The 23,994-nt window shown below is 37.8% G+C and overlaps 1 protein-coding gene across 2 annotated transcripts in view; it reads right to left on the minus strand.

Annotated features, from left to right (window-relative positions):
- Window positions 1–23,080, minus strand: part of LOC106056602 (inositol-pentakisphosphate 2-kinase-like) — an 85,793-nt gene extending 62,713 nt beyond the window's left edge. For both annotated transcript variants that reach the window (XM_013213418.2, XM_013213417.2), the window contains exons 1-6: window positions 22,878–23,080; window positions 21,159–21,254; window positions 20,925–21,026; window positions 20,254–20,320; window positions 19,654–20,135; window positions 18,554–18,634 (exon numbers count right to left, since the gene is read on the minus strand). In XM_013213418.2, the coding sequence (XP_013068872.2) occupies window positions 18,554–18,634; window positions 19,654–20,135; window positions 20,254–20,320; window positions 20,925–21,026; window positions 21,159–21,254; window positions 22,878–22,946 (897 nt within the window). In that variant the 5' untranslated portion in view covers window positions 22,947–23,080. The remainder of the gene's footprint in view (window positions 1–18,553; window positions 18,635–19,653; window positions 20,136–20,253; window positions 20,321–20,924; window positions 21,027–21,158; window positions 21,255–22,877) is intronic.
- Window positions 23,081–23,994: the final 914 nt, after the last annotated feature.

Consider the following 23,994-nt stretch of genomic DNA (forward strand, 5'->3'; position numbering starts at 1 on the left):
GTAGAATTAGTAATGTAAAAATAACGTGTACAAACTTTGAGCCAGACAGACAGAGTGAGTTGATATAAGCTTGGTCAAAAAGTCGATTCTTTTCCTTCCTCTACTTCAGGGGTTCTCAACCTGTGGCTCGCGACCCCCTTGGGGGTCGATTGACCATTTGCCAGGGGTCGCCTAAGACAATCGAAAATATGATTATTATTGTCTACTCTTCTATTGCCGTATTTGTGTGTGTGTGTGTGTGTGTGATGGGTCGCGGCAGAGTGGGGGGGGGTTGTAAAAAGGTGTCGCCGAGCTTAAAAGGTTGAGAACCGCTGCTCTACTTGATAGTTGAAAACAGAGATTGCATGGATGAGGCGTATTGGCTTTTCCTCGTGTATAAACCGTACTCTGGATAAGGTTGAAGCAAGCCTCGTTCTGAAAACGAGGTTCATGCTAAACAAAATAAAACCTATCAGAGCGTTGGGTTCAAATGCTACCGGACAGTCTGAAAAACTATAGCCCTGGACAAAGCGTCCAGGTTACAGCCATATCACCACTGACCATGGTTAATGTATAAGCAGCTCTTATCGACGACCAACATGTTGGTCAGTTGGCAAGCACCATGACGTCCATTACGGCTAATTCAAGATTTCAATAACGTAAGTTAGGGGCTGTAACCTTCAATATGAATGGATGGCTGCATGGTCAGGTGTGCGCTCGAGACTATCGTCTCGAAGGTTCAGGGTTTGAAACCTACACTTCTGCCGAAGGTTTGTGGGCTGGAGTGTGATAATCTTCAAATCTGAAGGACCATTGGAAATGTACAGCAAACCAAACACGGTGGTTAACATGAAGAGCTATCTTCAATACAAGGGACGTTACTAGCATAGGTAAAGGAGCACAACTCTGATAATACACCCATCAACACAGGCGATATCTAGATCACTAGGCAACGGCTCTCCGTCCCCCATCCTCCCATTTCTTTGTCCTTTCAGCAGGACTAAAGGTCGAATGCAATAAGTAAACACGGGTTAAACAGGTTGGCCTACTTGTAAAGCCTAATGTTTACAGCTGATTAAGTGACTCTGTTGGGGGGGAGGGGGGTCACACGATGTTTGGGTGTCCGTGTGTAGTATGGAGAGAGGGAGGGGGGAATTCATGCCACCCCCACTGGAAGGTCCAATAACGGGAGTGAAGGACAGATGGGGTCAGCAACTAGACCAGCGGCAAAGCCAGACTTCGGCGTTGTGCTTACTGGCCATGACGTCACGTCATTTATATGTTAGCCTTGGTGTATCTGTTATACACAAGTAGGTCAAACTTTCCTGTTCTACTACGTTTGCCAAGGGTCGCAACCACTGTGTGAAAAAATATGGACTGCTATGGAAAGTCTTAAGTAAACCGCATATTTAGGGTCTGCAGCCTCATCGTGGCATCCCCGTGGAATGTCTATGAGACATTGGGGGTGGAGACAGTGCTTCTAGTGGCCTGCCACACTACGTTCTAGGGAGCAAGCATTACAATGGGGAGAATGAAAGACACGCTCCGCTAAACCACCACATCCGCCACGTCGTCCTTCCGCGGGAGCTTTACGCTGTGGTGATTACTGTCTCGCCGTCAGTGGCGGTACATTATGGGAATACATGGGAACCGCTAGTTGATTCGACCTCTGGTCTAGCTGTGATGGGAGAACCTAGGCGGGGCTCACAACAAAGGATGTGATTATATGATCATCTATTTTTACAAAGCTTATATATGGTACACATTTTGAACACGTTATTTCTCCCACAGGAATTCTCGGAGCCAATTACAACATCACAGAATAAAGAGAGATGGCTAAATATGTGGGATTTGTCCACTGAGTTGATTGTACACGTTAGCTCTCCTACGTAACACTTATTCTCGGATTAAGATTAAACTTTCCACAATTACTTCTTGTACCTAACAAAACATGAATCAATTTAAAAATTAACCAATTAGTCAATTAATTATTGGTAATTAACTATTTTGTTTGATATCGAAATAGGAAATAAATTCTACATTATTGGCATATACAGTTGTAAATATGGAGTTATTTCCATTAGATAAGCTTTGTTTGTTTTTTTCAAAGTATTTTTATATTTTGCTTGTTTAAAGGATAAACTTGCAAAGTCGAATGATTAAATCTAGTAATTTCGTATTTCAAAACGTTTTGTTTTGTTAAATTCAAAATTGTTCCCACCAAGTTAAATGAGACTTGAGATTCAATTGAAAATGGTAGCCTAAAAAACAAACTTTTGATTTCACGCTTCCTCAAACACTATTTAGTGACTAAAATACACACTCAACGCGTTTGCAGTAGTCAAGGCCGAAACTTTCCGCACTGTCCAACATTAGACCATCTGGGGAAGAATGACTTCCATTTAGACTAATCACTTCCAACGTGACCTCGTTCACCCAAAGCAATGACATCTTAGGCCTTTGGCCCTACGCCATTTGCATCAAAACAAACGGAGGAAGGACTTTTTTTCATTGCGTCATAAGACGGCACAGAACGTCCAATGTCTTGCGCGCAAGGATCACGCAAGTCTTAAACACAAGCAATGGGACCAAAAACTCAAACAAAGACAGCAAATACAGGACTGGCCAGTGAGCAGTTCACATGACCAACTGCAACACAGGAAAACAAAATCTTTAAGAAGGTTTCCCACTGGACATGTCCATATAAGGCGTGACAGCAGTTTCCACAGAGACACAGAAGCAAGGGATGTAATCTAGCTGACAATGTCCACTTTCAAGGCCACACAAGGAAATCCTCAAAACAACCACACGATCATGTCCTTCGAGTTGACCAGGAACAGAATCGCCGCATGATGTCCATGTGTATTAGTGAATGTGTGTGTGTGTGTGTTTATGACGCGAAAGCTAGAGCGAGTGTCCATTATTGACAGATTCGAGGACGACTTCAAACATGTATATGTCCTCAATGTACATAGAGAAGTTTACCAAAATTTCAATAACAAATAAATAGATACATAAAATATAGTCACATTCGGTTAATCGTACTACAACTTCACTGGACCAGGCTCCTCTATCAACTGATACCTAAAGTACAGAAACATTTTCGTAACAGATGTTCGTTTAATCGGTGCAGCCGGTTATTAGGACAAAAATGGTCGTGCCCAGTAGTGGTTCGATTATCCGGAATCAACTGTATATAAATAATGGAAAAATAATATTTCCTCTGTCTCTTGTTTTTCTCTGCTATTTCTTCGCGAATAATGGTTTCGTGTGGGGTAGTTGTGGGGCTGCATCCTCACACTTCCCACACATTTAGAATCCACATTCACGCGCCCAAAGCGAAGTCTATCTAGATGTACAAGTGTCTGGAAGTAGCGTGAGAGCGGTGCTCACCCGATAGCTAGAACAACTCTCACCAACATAAGGTGGTCGACTCTCTAACCCTTGGCCCGCGACCAAGACAATAACACTGATAAGCTCTGATACACAGGCCTAGTTCTTCCTTGTAAGCACAACTAGTCACTTCACGCGTTTGATGTTTTTCATAAGCTAGAGATATCCTAACGGTCTGGAAATAGTTTTGATAAGTGTATGATTTCGATCCTAAATTTCCAATCCAGTGTTGAAGGTATGGTTAGCCTAACGGTCTGGAAATAGTTTTGATAAGTGTATGATTTCGATCCTAAATTTCCAATCCACTGTTGAAGGTATGGTTAGCCTAACGGTCTGGAAATAGTTTTGATAAGTGTATGATTTCGATCCTAAATTTCCAATCCAGTGTTGAAGGTATGGTTAGCCTAACGGTCTGGAAATAGTTTTGATAAGTGTATGATTTCGATCCTAAATTTCCAATCCAGTGTTGAAGGTATGGTTAGCCTAACGGTCTGGAAATAGTTTTGATAAGTGTATGATTTCGATCCTAAATTTCCAATCCAGTGTTGAAGGTATGGGTTGTCCTGGGAGTTTAGAGACTTGAAAGATGTTTAAATGAACTGAGAAGAGAGTTTCATCATAAATTAAGGAAAAGAACAAGACTTACAGAACAAAGAATGTTTTTTTTCTGAGATCAACTTAAAGTTTTAAAAAAGACTCTGAATAAATCAAAGCTCAGTGTTACTAACATTGTTGGTTTATCGGCCAGAATTCAGCGATTTGATGGTCGCATTTTAAATCACACACAAGAAATCTATCACTGAATAGTGCAATTGTTGTGTAGCAAATAAGCCACGAAGAATTACTGTCAGGGTTAGAGAGATCGGTTATTTGATGCCCAATTCGTAGATGCTGATACCAAGCGCTTTGATTTACATTCTAATACAATGAGCTCAACAAAAAATGGAAGGCCGGAGCTGTAATAGAAGCATTGATCAGCCTGAAATTTCTGGACTAGTTTGCTAAGACAAAGGCTATCTGGTTTACATTGGTTGAAGTTAAGTCACACACCTGATGGGGATGTAATGAAGTTATGTAATGGTGGCCAATGCTTCTAAAGAAGCAAAATGAACATTACTTTTGTTTCCGATTTAAAATATAACAAGAAAGAGTATATAAAATGCGCAGTAGAAACTTGTGAAAATACAGGATGATAACCGATGGTAACCCAATGTTTTGACAAAGAAGACACCATTAAAAAAAAAACCAGCCAGGTCCCAACTGTTTTTGATGAGAACCGCCCAATGTTTTGACAAGGACGACACTATTCCAAAACTACCAGGTCCCAACTGTTTCTTGTCTACACTTGTACAACGACGACTGCTAGACATGACAAATGTGGAAGGCAGACAACACTAGATCTGTTCAAAACAAAGGTATGAGGGTTTCACCACAAATAGTTCACAGACAACACTAGATCTGTTCAAAACAAAGGTATCAGGGTTTCACCACAAATAGTTCACAGACAACACTAGATCTGTTCAAAACAAAGGTATGAGGGTTTCACCACAAATAGTTCACAGACAACACTAGATCTGTTCAAAACAAAGGTATGAGGGTTTCACCACAAATAGTTCACAGACAACACTAGATCTGTTCAAAACAAAGGTATCAGGGTTTCACCACAAATAGTTCACAGACAACACTAGATCTGTTCAAAACAAAGGTATCAGGGTTTCACCACAAATAGTTCACAGACTTCTTTAACGACAATTCGTTCACCCCCAAAAAAATGATTTACAGACAGCTGTCTCACCGACAGCTCGCTCGCGAAAAAAGGCTGACTTTTGGTTCACCAACAATTAGTTGACTGGATTGTGACCTAGATCTATTATTAAGATCAGGTCCACCAACTGTAGTCGGGAAGGAGAGACGTAGGTGTGGAAGGGAAGAGTTCTTGGGCTTATGTCTTAGTCTTATATCTTAGTCTTATGTCTTAGTCTTATGCCTTAGTCTTATGTCTTAGTCTTATGTCTTAGTCTTATGTCTTAGTCTTATGTCTTAGTCTTATCTCTTAGTCTTATGTCTTAGTCTTATGTCTGTAGCAGAGACAGAACTGCGAGAAGAAGAAAGATGCAATCACAAAATACACGCGTTGAAGTACAGAGATACTCTCTAGGGCAGATCAGGTTCGAACCAACAAGAAACCTCCACCTATAGAACGTTTTTACCCATCAGATCTCATGGCACACGCTGTACGTGGCACGCTAGGTTAGCCTCAGAATCCATCACCTAGTAGAGTGCATCTAACAATCTAACCAGGGCCGGTCCTACAGATTGCGGGGCCCTATGCGAAATGGATTGCGCGGGTTGTGATAATAAGTGAAAATTAAGATTTTGTATTAGAAATTAAATCGTCTTTGCATTTTATTCATACTTTACTAAGTAAAAATCACAGTCAAATTAACTTTACGAGCCATTTATAATAAATAGTATTTTTTCTACAAAAAGCGGATAAACATTCAGATCTGCCTTTTAGATTTACTATCGACTAGCAAAATATTGTTTTTTTTTAAGAAGTCAAGATAGATTTAGATCTATATTTGTATGCCAGTGATTATTAAAGTAAATTAAGAATCTGAACTTTTTTTTTTCGCATTTTTATTACATTTTTATTAAATGAAAGCTGACAGTGCCGTTTTACATTTGTAATTACTAGTAGGATTGGCGTTTTCCATATTGAATGACACCCAAAAAAAATACAATTTTGTCTGTTTTCAAGGAGATTTGCATCAGTTTTCAGATTTTAATAATTTCAGGAGATTTTAATTTCTCGTATATTTTACAATTTCAGGAGAATTTCAGAAACCCTTTATTAAGTTAAAAATTGTTTATTTTAATAATTTACCCCTAGAATTCGTGCGGGGCCTATGAAAGTGCGGGGCCCACTGCGGCCGCATAGGTTGCAGAGGCCTAAGACCGGCCCGGAATTTAACATTAACACAACCTCCTAAGATTTAAAAACGCTCTGGGCAAGCAACTGTCCCAACACCTTGACCTGAACTGTGTCATTAAGAAATACAATTAGTGTACAATATAGTCAAGTGTCTGCGTGCGTGGGGGCTGAGTGGTAATGCGCTTTGCTTCCGAACTGAGAGGTCCAGTGTTCGAAGACTGGGATTTTTAGGACGCCCCTGAGTTAAACCCAACTTTAATAGGTACCCGACTATAAGTCGGGGAAAGTAAAGGCGCTTGGTCGTTGTGATGGCCACATGACACCCTCGTCAACAGTCGGCCATAAGAAAGTTGACCTTCACTTCACCTGCCATATAGATGGCAAGGACTGAAAGGGACACTATACGTTTTCGTTTCAATCTGTGTCCAAAGCAACGAAGTAGTTCCGAATCTCTGACCCACTTTATAAAAGGTCACGTGACTGTGGTCTTATACATGGCAATAATGGCAGACTAAGACATAAGACTAAGACAAATTTCCTTACGGATAATAAAGATTATTATTATTATTATTATTATTAATATCTTCCTATGATAGGATGTAGATCTAGATTTAGTGCTAGCCTAGATCTAGTGGACCTACTAAATAATCATAAAAATTAGTGAATTATTGTAACATACTTTTTATTACTTAAAGATGTCTAGATCTAGACTATTTTCATGTTTAAATTACAATGAAATCCATGAGGTCATTAATGTAAACAACACACCCACGTGACTGAGAAGAGATCCGGAACTACCCCATTGTTCCTAAGATATTCCACCCAGACCAAAGCAAATCCGAAATCCTGACATCCCTGCTCCCCCCCTCCCACTTTCCAATATGAGTGGCAAAATCCGCTTTGACTTTCTATCAATGGGGCACAAGTTCAAATCCCGACCCAAGATGAGTTGTGTTTGCTGAGCGCGAAAAATTTCTCTCAGGTACACTCCACAAGCACACACAAATGAGATGGGACCACAGCGCTCTGAGCCTGCTAGAGTTTTAACATAAAAAGGTTGCACTATTTAAAATCAGTTTGTAAAAAAAAATATATATAAGCAGCGACTTCATGGTTACAGACATTTATAACAATTCTACACTTTCTCCATGTATGATACATACGTCTAAAACAAAAGGAATGTGAGATCAAAATTGAAATGAATGTTAAGATTTATTCTGTTGTACTCTCTAAATTATTAGTATTTATATGTGCGTGTGTGTGCGCTTATATATATATATATATATATATATATATATATATATATATATATATTCCATGTGTATGTATTGATGACTATAGCTCTTTGAAATGTAAACTCTTTAACAGTTAGATAACAGACAATCAGGTGAGTATATAATGTCTAACTTTAGTAGCCTCTTGGGGGTGCCTTCAAGACAAACTGATTGGCTGGTCTAGCTCGAGAGTTGTTGACTTGTTAGAGCATTTAGTTGAAGAGTAATGCACACATCGGATCTACATGAAGGCTTACTACTCAAGCTAGTTGCTTGAACAATGAGTTTCTTCACGGAGTTGCCGTGTGCGGATTGGGTGAATGAAACAAACAACACGCTAACATTACTATTGACAAACGCCTTTCAATACGTCTCTACGAGGTCCATACAAAGAACTAGGATCAAGTTCAGTCTTCATCATTAACAATTAAGTTTGTTTCATTTTTACTAAACTCGTGGGAGAGACTCAGATTTCAAGTGTTGAAAATGTATCAAGGAAAATCTACACTTGTTTCTTTGACAGGTTCATAGATTGAGTCATGTTTTTGTTTTTAAAAGTCAACTTTCATTACGTATTATCCTTTACCAGATACCAAAATGGTTTTATTATTGCAGTGCCCAACGGATATATAATGAGCATGACAGAGAATAATGGTAGCAGAACTTTAGGAAGCGTGAGTCACCGTGTCTCAAGATGAGTGTACAACATTAAGCTGTAGACTTGATTATCAACTACCTCCTTGACATGCAGTGCCAATAAGACTATGGAAAGTGAAAGTGTGAATAAGCTTGAAGTGTATGAATACCCATCACCTAGAATAACATGACCAAATACATGTAGGCCACATAGTTCGATTGATTCTCGTGTGTTTTAATGAACTGTCACAAAGTAACAAAGCCAAAACTTCTCAATTCGCCGTTTTCTAAAGCGAGCATTGAATTGCTAACTCAGTCCGAGGGTGTAGAGTTAAAGTGAAGTGTCCTACAGGTTATACAGTGCAGAGTTACGGACGATGTTATGAACGTTATCGGGTTAGTATCTGTTGGAACAGCGTTAACAGTGCGACGAGTACCTTTTGAACTAAGTCTGGCGCAGTCTTAAACTGGTGTCTCTGTTGAGCAGAAAAAAAAGGAATTTTTTTGGAAGGATGAACACAAAAAAAAGCGAACAAAGCATTTCATTTCTAACTAGTCCAGAACAAGAAGTTTGGCTTGCCATCAGACTTACAGCACGGCTTGGAATACATACAGAAAAAAAACAACAACGCAAGAACATCAAATTCACCAGTCTGTTTAGACTAGTGATGCCCAGCCATGGCCCGCGTGTCATATCTGGCACGTCGAAATCTATGTTTAGCCTAGTGATGCCCAGCCATGGCCCGTGTGTCATATCTGGCACGTCGAAATCTATGTCAACGAAGGATCGGACTGGACGATCCCTAGAGGTCATGCTGTCCTTGACACGCGTATCGGAATAGCATAGTGTCGGAATACGGCAAATCGTCGCGAGTCTATGAAATAAAATCATTGCACTTGAATACATCTCCAATGAACGCCATCCATGTCTTACCAACGTTGGATAGGATTAATAGGATCAGGTCTTATCGTTACGATTTCTTCATTCTAAATCAAAACTTGGTTCTTATTACCATTCTACATTACGTACAGTTTTTATAACATAAATACACCCACTTCCTTTGAGCAAATAACAAAATAAAACAAATATACAAATACATGCACGCCTACAGCTGCCCTGATACATTAAATGAACTGGTTTTGGGTTTGTTTTTTAAAGCAACTGTATTAGCGCACATAAATGTTTCCTTTCTGACATGTGTGAATATATATCTCAATGAAACGAAAACACACTCTTTAAAAAGTATTTCACGTGTTATTTAAAAAAAAAATCACTTCATAGTCAAAACATATGCACCTAATGAAAAACAAAAAAATAAAAATAATAATAATAATTTAAAAAAAGCTGCCCTAAGAAGGAAACGAATGTAAGAGAGGGGATACTTATTACTCTTTGAAAAGTCATTACAATTGACCGCAGATTTTGTTTCTTCTAGTTCAGCAAATCTGAACAAACAGGGAAGGGGGGGGGGATAGCTTCGGTGGGAAAACATCTGCACTGATGACGTCAACCATGAAAACAACAATGGTGCAGGAGATGGGGATGTGGGCGGCTCAATCCACATTTTGGCAACGGCTGCAGTTTTCGTTTCGGAAAAAAAAAATCTTGAGCCTGATAAATCATGAAACATGTCAACACTCATTTATTGGTAGATTTCTGTCACTGTTTGCAACATCAAAGTTACGACTGGTGTGTATGTGTGTGTGTATATATCTTATACTATAAAGTAGAAAGTAAGGCGTATGTATTTATGTGTGTATGTCCCGCATAGAAATCAAAACCGTTTCACCAATCTTGTTAAAACTTGGCATAAATGTTCCTTGAGTACTAACTGGAACTGTGACGTATGTATAGTAGCCCTAAAACAAACTAAAGACCTCAAAAAAAAAAGTTGCCCAAGTCTATGAAAGTATTAGTATTTTAGTATTTCATGGATCTAGGCCATGTTTACCATGCTTAGATCGAAAGGCCACCAGTGTCTGCCAGTCAAGAACGTATAGGAGCTTAAATTCGAATACCAGCAAAGAATCAACAATATTACTGCGTATGAAATAGAATGGTAACATCAGATTGAGAAGTCACTTAATAAATGATACATTTCGAACAAACTCAACAAGTATTTGGCAATATGTTTTTATTATTATTACTATTATTTGACACCAACAATCCACTGAATAAAGGCGAGCACCGGATTCGGACTACGTCGTGGTCTAATGAATCAGTTTCAGTTCAGCCACTCTCTCCCCTTACTACACACATGACAAACGTGAGGCAGTGTGGCACCCACTCACGCCCAGAATGCGCGCCGTCTTTGTCGGTGCCAGGTGCAAAATTACAAAGGCGGGTCACCTACTTCTTTTTTTTTATCCACCCCGTGAAAGCATGGGCGCCACTCTCGCGTTGCCCCCAGTGACACGAGTGTGGCTGCCAAGCCGCGAAAGAGCCCCCCCCCCACGCCATTAACATGACAAGCTATAATAAAGACATTACGCTTCCCCTACCTACCGCCGTACCACCCGCATAGCTTTGTAAGGGGGTGGGTGGGGAGCTTCTTTTTTTTTTTTAAATAAAAAAAGTACTTTGTTTAGTACACACATCGCCCGCAACCCTTGGGTCCCACGGGTCTGACTGAAGTGGCAACATATGGCATGCTGCTATTCAATAAGACACACGACCGGATACACATCAAAGTCACCTAGGAGCACCAAGACAGATCAATGCCAGATCCGTGCTCCCTTTGTCTCGGGGTCTACAGCTTTGGTCTCTGGCAATGTGAGCCCATCTGTGTACTCGTCACGAGATAACAAACAACTCACACACAAAGTCTAGGAAGCCACCTTCAAGATTGGCCAATCAGGAACTCACAGACTTAACAGATCATGTCGTATACATTGACTAATCTTAGTAAATACTACGAAATACTTACACGTATTTCTAATTACATGCATATAAACGTACTCATTTAATTTGTATGTATAAGTGTACACGTTGAAGAGGACATGTACAGCTTTTCCGCCTATGTAAATAGTGATATGGATGTTACAGAATTTAGAGAAAAGACCATGCACATCTATTGAACCTTGTTTTATAAATGGTTTTTATGTGTATGCATACTAATGTTTGAAAATAAAATGATACGCTTTCGTGAAACTAAAAAGTAGCTTTGCAAATATATCTAGACTGTAACTCTAGACGTAAGTGATATTTACGTTTCAATAGAGCATATAGTTCTGTTATAAACGTGATAGAAGGGGAACGGGCATACATTCAAACAGCATACAATTAAAGTCGCTTTCCCTGCATACAAAAAGACCACCAATTTTGAATTGGATATACAGTTATGACATAAGAGAAACAAAACTAAATCTAGATTTGCAATTTCGCCTTGCAAACGTTATGCAAGCCAAGAACGCTGACCCTGCGATTCATCTACAATGTAGATGTAGAGCATCTGACGACGTTGAAAACAAGTTAGCACCAGGCCTTGCTGGCAACTCATTAGTTCAACGACTGCTGCTAATGGTGCGTTAATTTACTACATTTCTAGTCCACAATTTCCCACAAGGCAAGTTGAATTAAAGCTGGCAAACAGCAGGCTGACAAGTGCTGACACTCGAGGGGACCATTCACAAGATACAAAGTGCAACTGTCTAAAGTCTAAACACACACACACACACACTTACACACACACACACAAACCAAACAGGGCCGGCCTTGGCCATAGGCAGCTTCCGATTTTTGGGGGCCTCCCAAAGGACTCAAAACAATTTTGCTTAGAGACAAAAAAATGCGATATTGTGCCCAATGGTATCAGGTATGGTTGGAGTACGCTAGAATCTAATTAAATTGCGTGTTTTTTTTCTTCTGTTTATTTATTTTATTTTTCTATTTTATTTGGGGGCCACCACATTCACTTCGCCGTAGGGCCTCCAATAAGGTAGTTCCGGATCTCTTCTTAGTCACGTGGGTGTGTTGTTTACATTAATGACCTCATTGATTTCATTGTAATTTAAACATGAAAATAGTCTAGATCTACACATCTTTAAGTAATAAAAAGTATGTTACAATAATAATGAATAATTCACTAATTTTTATGATTATTTAGTAGGTCTACTAGATCTAGGCTAGCACTAAATCTAGATCTACATCTTATCATAGGAAGATAGTGCCATTATTGCCATGTATAAGACCACAGTCACGTGACTTTTTATAAAGTGGGTCAGAGATTCGGAACTACCTCATTACCTACGGCCGACCCTGGAACCCAGATGTCAATGAATTCTCCCCTCATTACGATGAAACAGAAACAGATCAAAGCATTCACTAAAGACACTCGTTTATTAGATTCGGATCTCGTGCGCTGCTTTTTCGTTTCTACCTCTTATACATTTAATGTCATCAATAAGTGCCATCGAGGGGAAAAACAAAACAAACATCCATCCACCCCGGCGGCACTACAACCCATGGAGGGGGCCCCTGGTCTGCTTTAGCCCATCTCTCCATTCTGATCTATCGTGTGCCTCCATGCCAGGACTCTTAGCTGTTGTAGATCTGCCTCTACGTCATCAAGCCACCGTGCTCGTGGTCTGCCTTTGAGACGCCTGCCTTATAGTTTGTTTGTTTTTATGCTCCACAAAACAATGAGACAAATTGCGCGAATTGCCAGAGGATCACCCAGACAAAAAAAAAAAAAAAAAAAAGGAGAAGAGGACAGCGGCCATGTTGGAAGCCATCTTGAAAGATGGTAACACAGACGACAGGGGAAGATAAAATGGCCAAGACAAAACTTACCATCTCTAAGTAAAGATTCGGTGCTCAATATTCGATGGTTAATAGTAAGACAATAACAAAAAGACGAGCCAGATGAGAAACACAAGCGATGGTAGGGCGATAACAGATTCCACCATCGCTGTGCAGCCAAATTTTAATGCTTAACATTCAGAAAAAAACAACAAAACAAAAAAAAAAGCGATATCAAATTAAGAATCTGAAGACATGACAGCTAAATGTGCAGACATTAGAGCTAACAGATGATCCTACAAAGATAGCTGACAACTAAAAATAACTTCTACATCGTTATAACTCTTCATCTTTATCGCTGGGGGACAGGCCTATTAAACATGTCATTTATCTTTTTTTTGTTCCTAACATTCGGCCTACATAACAATGTTTGTTGTAGATAATATACACAGTCCAGTCACACGCTTCACCACACACACACATACACATTCCCCACAACCCCCTTTCCCTTTCTTCTGAAGTGCTGAATTTATAAAACAATGATCGAGATTTTGAATTTTTAAATTATGATAACTTATGCGTCTAACAAAACTAGTTGCATTATACTACTCACTGACCCGGGATACGCGATGAATATATACAAGTTGAAAGCCACGATCTTTGTTTATATATATGTAGATTAGTTGGTTTTTTTTTTTTAATTCTTTGTAAATATAAGGACCCAAGCCTCATTACATATCACAAAGTATGCTAAATACGTTGGGTGTTTACTCATTTTGCTGATTTCAACCTTTATGTTTATATCCAATGTTTACATTTCCACCATCCCCTCAATCAGATCTCCCTCCCCTTCCGTCTCCCATTTCACCCCTTTCCCCAGTGTGTGTGTTTGTGTGTGTCCCCCCCCACACACACACACACAGGGCCGTGTTTCAACATGATCGACAAATATACTGCTGACTGAACAATGACCTTGGGAGCAGCAGCTGGCTGGGACTGGCGCATGCGCAGACCTGGTAAATAAAGACGGCTTTGTTGTGTGCGCACGATAGGCAAGTTCAGGACAGAAAGGAACGGAAGCAGAGTAGAGGTGCAATGGTGGAACTTGATTTGTTTTGTTCTCTCGCACGCCAAACAGAACTCACCCACTGCCACGCGTCAACACACGACCAGTCTAAGGTCCGACGCGATGACCTGTCCCCAACACATCTACTACTGACTGCTTTGACAAACGGGAAAATCTTAACAACAATAGTTGTTCGTAATATCGCGAAAAACATAATAGAGGGTAGAGGGAGGAATATGTCTGGAAAAGGATTTTTTTTTTTCAAAAAATTGACAAATAGTTCATTTGAATTTTAAAATCTAGTGCTACTGCATATCCATATTGAATTTCCACAAAATTCTGTGCAAACTACAGATGGCCAACACACCAAGTCACGTGCAACACAGTTGGCACATTAACTTTTCTTACACGCTGCATTATTCCATTAGTCGCTCCTTCCCCGGCGAGCCAATACGAAACAAATCACAGTGCACCGTGCTTGGTTCTCTATGCTCACTAGCACAACACACTAGTGCTCAACACACCCACGTGATTTACTTGACCTGCTGGTATCTCCCGAGTTGACAACTATTACATGCACTCTTCCGGTCTAACTGCAGGCGCAATACGTCTGCCAGGATTCAAACTCACGACATACGTGCAAAAAGGTTTGTGTGGGGGTAGGCCAGAGAATTCATAATTATAACGAGAGACTTGTGTACCATTCACACCTAGCAGGTCCAGTCTGTCTACAGTCTACTAATAACATACGCTTTTTTTTTTACCATGCAAAGACATTTATATAAGAATACACAATGAAGCTATTTTGTAAAAAAAAAGCGTTTAAAACAAAGGGAATCAACCCCAGAAACGTTAGACAATGCCATTTGCTGAGTCACTGGACTAGCACATAGGAGAATGGCTACTCCGTTTCGGGCCATGAGACGCATAATAGTGTTTTAAAAGGTTACTTCAAATGCGTTTCTGGACCACATTTAATTCTATTAGTTGGCAGCTGAGATTTGGTAGCAATACAAGTGAAACGTTCCTCTATTACTCCTGCTCTCAACGAGGCTGTGTCACTGACATTTCACCACACTGTTGAACAATGAATATCTTGTCAGCATTGACTTCTGAAGTCACTCAACCTTTGAAAGAAGCACGCGCAGTGGCAAAGGGAACAGAAACAAACAAACAAAAAAAGAGCGAAGCCAGTTCAGTTGTGCTCTCCAGTGAACCAAAGGAGCCACGACCAAAATAATGAGAAGATAGGTCTATAGACCTAAGACATAGACCTAAGTTACCATCATGATTTTCATAGTGGTCTTGACTACAAGACACGAAAAGGCCATGAAACAAGTGCGTTACTGTAAATATTCTTTTTTTCCAAAATGAACCGGAGCCAATTGTAAAACAATGGCATGATACAGCCGCTAAAATAAAAAGAGTTCCTCTTTCAGTCCTTGCCATCTTTAAAGCAGATGGTGTAAAGGTCACCTGTTACTGTGGCCCACGGTTAACAAGGGTGTCATGCGACCAGTACAATGACTAACCGACTTTACTTTTCCCAACTAATATCTGGGTGGACTAAAGCGCTCTAAAGATCCCGAAATTAAAAATCACAGTTTTCAACAGGATTCGATCCCGGGACCCCTCGGTTTGGAGGTGAATCGCTTTACCATTCCGCCCCAACGCCCCCGATACAGCCAGATGTCGGTGAATATGTTAAGTGTCTGTGCACGCGCGAAATATATCTTAAAGTGCAAGAGATTTACGACACTCTGTAAGCGCTCACGATCTGTTGAGAAATTAAAGCTTGTTTAATTGGCCCCTTGACGAAAGTGAGTCATTTTAATCACGACTCGGTTCACTCTCTGTGGTGCATTTCAAAATCTTTGTTAGAAAAGTGAATTCAATTCTGTTGGTTGATTCGGTCTTAGAAAGAATTCACGAATTTCAACGTCACATTGGTTGTCATGTTTATAATTGGTATTGAAATGTGGATAATGCCAGTTAATGAAAGGAAACCAATCAATTAAATTCAATCAATCAGCCTGTCTACCTCGCTCCTTGGAGCTGGAAGACTTATAACTGGTCTCTAACAGACTAACTCTCAATTCTACATCTATTTCTACATCTCAAATAAACTCAAGCAAATTTAAATAAATATAAAAAGGAAACAAAAAAAGGAGGATCTAAAGAATTCAAATTGCTTCTTTTTGTGACCTTTGAAAATTGAGTTTAAATCTTGTGAGCATTGATCGATTCCATTGTCATGATTGAGCACACAGCTAGCAACAAGGGGGGAGGGGGAGGAGGGAGGAGTGGTGTTTTGTCTAATATCCAAGTGTGGGGTTAATAAACTTGTCCCACATTCACCAGGAAGTCATGGGGCTCAAGGTCAAGGAGACTAGCTCTACATCTTTTTGAACAGGTTGAAAATACATTTATAGAGAGCAAAGGACATGTTCAAAAGACGAAGGACAGAAATGTCTAAAAGAGATGTTCAGAAAGCAATAGACAAAGAAAAAAAAAAACATGTTTAGAAACCAACAGACAAAGTCTAAAAAAAAAAACTTTCGAAACCAACAGACAAAGTCTAAAAAAAAAAACTTTCGAAACCAACAAACAAAGTCTAAAAAAAAAACTTTCGAAACCAACAGACAAAGTCTAAAAAAAAAAACTTCCAAAACCAACAAACAAAGTCTAAAAAAAAACTTTCAAAACCAACAAACAAAGTCTAAAAAAAAACTTTCAAAACCAACAAACAAAGTCTAAAAAAAAACTTTCAAAACCAACAAACAAAGTCTAAAAAAAAACTTTCAAAACCAACAAACAAAGTCTAAAAAAAAACATTCGAAACCAACAGACAAAGTCTAAAAAAAAACTTTCGAAACCAACAGACAAAGTCTAAAAAAAAAACATGTTTAGAAACCAACAGACAAAGTCTAAAAAAAAACCAACATGTTTAGAAAGCAACAGACAAAATCTAATAGACATGAACATTGTGAAAAAAAAACAACAAAAAAAAAGCAAGCAAAAAGAAAAGATAATACACAATCACCCCCCCCCTTTCCCCAGGCCTTCTGAAACTATCATATTATCTACCAGAAAACCATGGTGAAGTGGGAGGCGCGGTGGCTGAGCGATAAAGCACTTGACTCCCAAACCGAAGGACCCGGGTTCGAATCCCAGTGAAGACTGGGATTTTCATTTCGGGATTTTTGGATGCCTCTGTGTCCACCCAGTTCTAAATGGGTACCTGACCTATTATTTAGGGAAAAGTAAAGGCAGTTGGTCGTTGTGCTGGCCACATGACACCCTCGTTAACCGTAAGCCACAGAAACAGATGACCTTTAAATCATCTGCCCTATAGACCACAAGGTCTGAAAGCGGAACTTTACTTTTTTTTTTACCAGAAAACCATGGAGAAGTACTTATTAGGAGACAGGCATCATCTTTATTACCAATCTAATATTAATCTCCACGTCTTTAATAGCAGGTGGGAACAGATATGCATGGTTGTAATTCACACAACTAGAAAAACAATGATTTTCAGAAATTTACATTGATCCTTCTGGCTCTATACAAATGCATAACTTTTGTTTCAAGAACAATGGAATCATTCAGAGGATTGCCTATAAACCTTTTTAAGAATGTTCCTTGAAAACAAAAATGCTCTAATTCAGTCTCAAAGATATTGATGTAGCATTTATAGGTCGATTTTTTTCTCACTCATCTGATCATTTATGTCGAATTTTAACTGTTGGACCCCCCCTCCACTTTTTAATTACATCACCCTCACTTATTTGACAACAAGTAAACACAACCCACACAATATTTACACCAATGTCTCAACACACCAAGCACAATATTTACACCAGTGTCTCAACACACCAAACACAATATTTACACCAGTGTCTCAACACACTAAACACAATATTTACACCAGTGTCTCAAAACACCAAACACAATATTTACACCAGTGTCTCAACACACCAAACACAATATTTACACCAGTGTCTCAACACACCAAACACAATATTTACACCAGTGTCTCAACACACTAAACACAATATTTACACCAGTGTCTCAAAACACCAAACACAATATTTACACCAGTGTCTCAACACACCAAACACAATATTTACACCAGTGTCTCAACACACTAAACACAATATTTACACCAGTGTCTCAAAACACCAAACACAATATTTACACCAGTGTCTCAACACTCCAAACACAATATTTACACCAGTGTCTCAAAACACCAAACACAATATTTACACCAGTGTCTCAACACACCAAACACAATATTTACACCAGTGTCTCAACACACTAAACACAATATTTACACCAGTGTCTCAGAACAGAAACACATTTGAAATGACTTTTTCAAATCTATATGTATTAGGCCCAAAGGCAGTGCTCTTTTTTTTCATTTGGTGTTAAATAACTTTTTTCCCCCATGCAGCATATAAAAAATCAAATTGATTCCTATATAGAGAGAGCACACACATCACACTTGAACAGTAAAGATTTGGACCTACCTTCAAATGCTGATGCATACAGAACCGACACACTTGGTTGAAGTCATCTGAAGAGCTCTTTGTCATGAAAGATTTTTTGGGCTGAAACAAAAACCAAAACATGTAGCTTAACATGAATGTAATAGTTTTGTTTATCAAACAATAAAATATTGTAAAATAGTAGAAAAAGAATTTTGGCTAGGCTGTTCAATCTTGTCAATCCCAAAGTGAGACTTGATTATAGTACCTTGTGAAGTAGAATCCCTCGTCAAAACCTTAGAAATGTTCAATCCACCAACTTACTCTGTATCCGAAACCCCATTAGTAAATGTACATAATCCAGTATTTACTGTATGCTTTGAGTTGAATTTATGGGCTTAAAGGATCCCTTAATGCCAGTATGGAATAAGTCAAACTCCAGACTAAGACTATCAAACTACTCCAAAATGCAGATTACATTGTTTGGAATAAAAATTCTGAGGATCTGCATATACATAAGGACTGGACTAAAAATTCAATTCAACACAGGTAATACAGAAAATTTTACATTTTAAAAAAATTACAAAGACACAGAACACAAATGGAAGGCACAGTGGCTGAGTGGTTACACACTTGGCTTCTGAACCTGGGTCCCTGGATTTTTAGGGCATGCTTGAGTCCAAGTAAAGTAAAGACATTTGGTTGTTGTGCTCGCCACGTGACACCTTGCTCGTAAACCGCCGCCCAGAGAAGTGGATGACCTTAACCTTTACTTTTTTTTTCTCTAGAAAACAAAAAATGGACTAAAGGAAATTGGTTGGAATAAAAATTCTGAGGATCGGCAGAAAAACCACTACTTTCATATGCACGAGGACTGGACTTATAACAACTTAACACAGGTAATACAGAAAATTCAGACCATCTTCAAGCATCCTAAGAAACTAAGTATTTTATTCAAAGCAGGTAATACAGAAAACAACCATCTTCATTCATCCTACTGTACTAAGGGTTTGATTCAACACTTGTAAATATTTTTCCAATTCCAGTTCTACCAAAATCAGAATCTGAAAGCTTAAAACCCAAAGTTATAAAATATAACACTCTAACATCTACTACCCATATTCTGAAAACTGAAATTTTACCTTTATTTCAATGCTCAATGTAAATACAGGCTCTCCGTCACTTTTAACACTGCCAGCCATGCTGTTCGTAGTATCCAAACAACTTCTGACTTCAGAGACATCTTGAACATCCCTAATATCCCTAAGTTCACATATATGCAGGGATGAATCTTCCATCCTCTCGTTTCCAAGATAAAAGGCACTGCTGAAGGAATAAGAATCAACCTCATCTACCTCATCACCGGCTGAAGAATTAGCATCAAGACTGTCGTCTAAATGCTCAGCAATGGGACTTGATTCCTGACTGTCTGCCGAGCAACAGCTATTGCTGCGTCTCAGGTCCTCCTGGCAAATCGGGGAATTTAAATGCATGCTATTCCCAAAAGAGCTGACTGCACTAGATTCATTCAAATCAGAGTTGCACACAAAGCAACAATCTGGCAATACCAAGGCACACTGAACATCAGGATCCACATTGTCAGCTGGAGAATTTTTTCTGTGAGCTGTAACATGAAAAAAAAATTATTTCACAATTGATTAAAAAAAAAATAATGTAAAAACCTACAAATAAACCAGAACTAGATTTAAATCCTTTATTAAACAGAAGTATGATAGTCTTACCTGGCCTAGCTTCTCCAGCCAATAAAACTGCCTGCTCTCCAAATTTTTTGTGTAAAATTTTAAGATTCTGTTAGAGAATAGACAAGAGCGTTACTAAGCATAAACAATTATGTAGAGATAAACAACTTACATTGTACTAATGTCTTTCACTCTAATTTCTTCTTCACTTAAAAAAAAATAAAATAAATTAGTCTTTTTTTTTTAAACTGAATAAATAAATGTAGATTTTCATTAAGCATGTAACAAAAGACAGCATTACAAGACACAATTAGTATCACATAGCGCATCTTTCAGATATTGCAATATATATATACATATATACATATATTTAGTCACACAAGAAGTTGCAAAGTGAAAAGATCGTCTCTCAAGACGCAAAATGCCACACAGGGATATATATATATATCAGATGACGTGAATGTTATCTATTTCTATATGAGTTTCATGCAACCAGTACAACAACCAACCGCCTTTACTTTCCCCAACCAATGTCAAGTACCCATTAGAGTTGGGTCGACTCGGGGGCAATTTAAAAAATCCGAATATTCCCCACGATTCAAACCTGAGACCCATTGGCTTGGAAGCCAAGCACTTTACCACTCAGCCAGCAAACCCCTTATTATACTGTCAAAAATAAAGCACAATGAAGACAAAACTTTTAAAACACTAACCGGTGTGACAACATAACGTGATGACAGTAGAGGTTTCATGATATTATTCATGTAGCTGATGACTTTCTCCAACTCTTTGCGCACAAACATGTTGATCTTATGCTGAGTTTGAAAATCCACAGATTACAAAAAAATAATATCTTAAAAATACAATTCAGCAATTTTGTTTTTGCAAATAGACATAAAAAAAACAAAAAAACTATAACGACCTGTTATTATATTCAGAAATCTTACCGATAATTCTTCATCATGATTAGTGACTGAGGCTCTAAGAAGTTTCTTTACTTTCCTAGTTGCATTCGACTTCACCAGTCTATAAACTTGTCTAGTCTATAAAGAAGTAAATATTACTTAAGTACTGAACAGGATTAGGGAATACGAAGTTTATTTAGTGAGAGGGTTTATCAATTTATACATTTTTTTTAAATTTAATATTGTAAAATAAATCTATTTCTTACTTATACAGGCTTGAGAATAATTTTGTAAATTTTAAATACTTAATACAGTAATTTATATGGCTAAATGAGAGCTTATTATGACACAAGATATGGGTTATACATTAATCGTTTCAGAACTTGCGATTTATAGGGCAGATGATGGATGTATAGGCCAATACGATATTTCTATAACACATATATAAAAACTATATTAATTTTAAAAGGTATTTTTCTGAAACTAGTTAAATATAAATCTAATTAATAATTTGAAATCAAGTTAATTGGTCTTCAGAAAACACAAACTAAACTAGATTTTACACCTAGAACTATATAAAATCTTAAGTTTATAAACTATAATGGACTATATTATTATAATTATAATACATAAATCATGAAATTATTATATCTATACTTACAATAGACCTAGATTACTAGATAGATCTATAAATGAAGCATCATGTAATCTAGACCTATAATAATCGAAATCTAGATTATTCTAGATCATCTTCTATTATCTTATCTACATCTGATCTACTAACTCTAATCTAAAGATTTAATTATTTAATCTATTAAATATACTATAGAAATCTATACTATAGATATTTTACACTATATTATATTTTATTTATTATATTATAATATTATATAATTATACATATTTATAGACCGAGATGTTAATTGTTAATACTTATTAATAAATAAATAAATTATGGCTTTTATGCTTATTATCATGCTCAGAGCGATTAGGTCCAATCTCAGTTGTGGACCAGTGGGGGGAGGGGATATCTAGGAGAAGGTTTTTCCATGCTGCCTTCAGGCGCTCAGTAAACACAACTCTGCCCGAGTAGGGTGTCGAACCTCAAGCCCCCTTCATAGGTAGCCAAGCCTCGCCAATTTCAAGCGCACTTAGCCTCTTGACCATGATTAATAGAGCTAATAATAATCTAATTTTAGATATAATCTAGAAGTAGAATATAGATTTATATAAATATAAGTCTAGTCTATGTCTATGTATATATTTTAAATATTTAAAATATTATATTTATAGAATATAGATCTAGTAGATCTACTAATATTAATAAATGATAATGCTAGGTCTAGTACTAGATTGTGACTGTCAGTCACTGTCTAAGTCTAGATCTAGATCCAGATTCCATTATTTTAGATTTTATTGTTTTATTACTTTTATATTATATGAATCATAAACTTGACAGTCTGGACTAAAACAAAATCATCAATTTCATAATTGAATCATTATCAATCAAATCAATGAATCAAGAATGGTCACAATCAAAATTCAAATCAAATACATCATGTCATAATACATGTATTTGTATCAATCATTCAATCACATTTCATTTTGCATTCAATTTGACATGATAATATACTTGATTCGATCGAGCATTTCATTTCATTTGTCAACAGATTTACAAATTGTAACAAATCATTTGTTATTTAGTTATTGTTAGTAATTACTAATTCAAATGTTACTCAAGTTACTGTAATTTACAATTACCTGCGGATCGGCAAAAACCATAGCACAATTACCTTCTCCCCTATATTCTAAATTAAAATATTTATCCATATCAGAGAATCTAATGATTTAAATGTGTAAATCAAGTCTTTAGTCTATAATTAAGTTTATAGATCTCAAAACAAACATTATTTATAACAAGATACAATAATACATGCTTAGAACCGGATACTGAATTGGGGAGGTCACTCTGTCGCATTGTGGCCAACTTGTAGCAATTAATAATGATAATAATAATACAAGAAATCAGATTATAAAAGAATAAGCAAATAGAGCCCTTAAAATACTTAATGTGTAAAATATGCATGGTGATCTATTTCCCTTGTTCATTTTTCTTAAAATCAAAAATACAAAAAGATTGGGAAAAGGAATAATCCGAATAATATAGGCCTATACGTATAGGCCCATACCTTCTTTAGTGTTTCATCTCGTGCGTATTTTTCACTTCATGTGTTATCGTGTCAGTGTAGGACAACTTGCCATTTTTTGATTCAATCTAGATCTGATCTAACAGGTCTTAGAAATATATTTACACACAAATACATCTATAGATTTTAGACATAACCTTGTTTGAAACTATCTTGGCTTTGGGGGCCACGCTGCAACATAATAACTTGTTACCCCCCCCCCTTAATGTTTTTCCTTTTTCCTTGACTAAAATATTTTAATTGTGTAAACTGTTTTTGCATGTTTCGGATGTTCCTTCGGAGTTGAAGATAATAGACCTACTACTTCCTAGTCTAAACCTCCCGCAGGACGACGGGGGATGGCAGCTGGCAGTAAATAAGCCCAGGACCACCGAGACGACCAACGACAGTCCAGCGCGCATACCGCATGGTTTACTAAAGTTTACTGCGATGCTAAATTTGTGGATAGTAGTACTTTCAAAAAAGAATAATAAAATGTTCTCAATAATATAAATTCACGATAATATTTAGGCTTGTCTTCGAGTATTTTACGTGGCTATAGAAGATACGCAGTTCTAGCAGTGATCAACATATTTAGCCACATCATTGCAGTAGCCTACAGACACAACCATTGTTGGACGTTGGTCGGTTTAGGATAGTTTAGATACTCTTTCCGCATCCCACATCTTTCC

The sequence above is a fragment of the Biomphalaria glabrata genome, chromosome 4 (assembly GCF_947242115.1).
Source record: "Biomphalaria glabrata chromosome 4, xgBioGlab47.1, whole genome shotgun sequence".
Classification (NCBI taxonomy): domain Eukaryota; kingdom Metazoa; phylum Mollusca; class Gastropoda; family Planorbidae; genus Biomphalaria; species Biomphalaria glabrata.